Source organism: Bison bison, unplaced genomic scaffold, assembly GCF_000754665.1.
Source record: "Bison bison bison isolate TAMUID 2011002044 unplaced genomic scaffold, Bison_UMD1.0 scf7180017853961, whole genome shotgun sequence".
Lineage (NCBI taxonomy): Eukaryota > Metazoa > Chordata > Mammalia > Artiodactyla > Bovidae > Bison > Bison bison.
This window is the reverse complement of record NW_011484534.1, coordinates 1,298-2,555: the sequence shown is the minus strand read 5'-3', so window position 1 is coordinate 2,555 and position 1,258 is coordinate 1,298. Positions and strand designations below refer to the sequence as shown.

Here is a 1,258-nt window from a genome sequence, read left to right as displayed (position 1 = left end):
GGGGATCTTACTAACCCAGTCATTGAATGCATATCTCTTATGTCTCCTGCATTGGCAGGCAGATTCTTTACCACTAGTGCCACCTGGGAAGCCCTCAAAATGGTTAAGATGGTAAATTTTACATTATATGTATTTTACCACAGTTTAAGCAAAAAGAGACAAGAAAGAAAAAAAAAGGATATGAAATATCATCCAGCTTGGTCTTATGGTTCCAGGCAGAGATAGGCTCAAACCATCCAAGAAAGTGAGCCCCCTTTCCTCTAGAAAACACTAAGAGAAGCTGCTGGTGGTAAAATATTACACTGCTTGAAGCCCGCCAGTCTGCCATGGCACTTGAACTCAGACTGGGAGGGTACTTAGTCCCATGCATGAAACTAAATTTAGTGGAAGCTGGTGAAAAGTGCTGTCTAATGAGATGGAGAGACGGTTCCTAGGGCAGGAGATGCCTGCCTGAGGAGGAAGATGGGTTCCTAAGGTCTTAGGGTGCTGAGACCTAGTTGATTTCATTAGCTCACCACTGGGGATTCCAGGGTAGACTGTTCCATACTGTCCCATACTCCACTGATTGCTGTGGAGATCCCTCCGACCCCCGGATCAGTCCTGATCCCAAGGGCAGTGAGACCAATTTAGAGTAACTCAAACCTCAAGAGGTGTCCACTCTTGATTTGGTCGCCCTGGGATCAGGCTCATTATCTGGGGGCATTTGCTTCTGCCTCTGGCACCCCATCCTCACTCTTGTCTCTTCTGGGATTGAAAGGAAAAGCCCACAGACATTTTACTAACCTGGAGGACTTGCTTCCCTTTCGCTGTTGGACTGTGGCCTTGAGGTCATCCTTGTACCAGCAGATGGCAGGTGGTCATCAGTTGGGAGACACTTGGCATCTTCCTCCAGGGTGATGATGGGGCTGAGGGGCAGTCTTGGTTCAGTCACATAGGCCTCCGCTTGAGCCGCGGGTGAAGTGAGAGGCAGGTACAGCACGCTGGGCTTTTTTGGTACAGGGGGTGGAATCTTGCCTTTCTTTTTCTCAGCTTCTTCTTGGCTCTGGAGGCTAATTCTTTCAGGCAGGGCTCTCCCCTTAGGGCCCTCATCCTCCATACTTCCCTGGGGAGGTTGCTGTGTTCCTGAGAAGAAAGCACCAGAGGAACTGGCAAAAGGCGTGAAAACAAGAGATGAGGGTGCTGTGGACTCCCCTGGGCTTCTGCTCTCAGGGAAGCTGGAGGACTTTGATTTCCGCACCACTGTGTAGATATCTTGAGG

At 49.6% G+C, this 1,258-nt stretch overlaps 1 protein-coding gene across 1 annotated transcript in view; it reads right to left on the bottom strand.

The window, feature by feature from the left end:
• LOC104999960 (NHS-like protein 2) overlaps positions 1 to 1,252 on the bottom strand; it is a 4,059-nt gene extending 2,807 nt beyond the window's left edge. Inside the window, exon 1 of the mRNA XM_010855599.1 lies at positions 784 to 1,252. Within this exon, the coding sequence (XP_010853901.1) occupies positions 784 to 1,096 (313 nt within the window). The 5' untranslated portion in view covers positions 1,097 to 1,252. The remainder of the gene's footprint in view (positions 1 to 783) is intronic.
• Between the last annotated feature and the right edge of the window lie 6 nt (positions 1,253 to 1,258).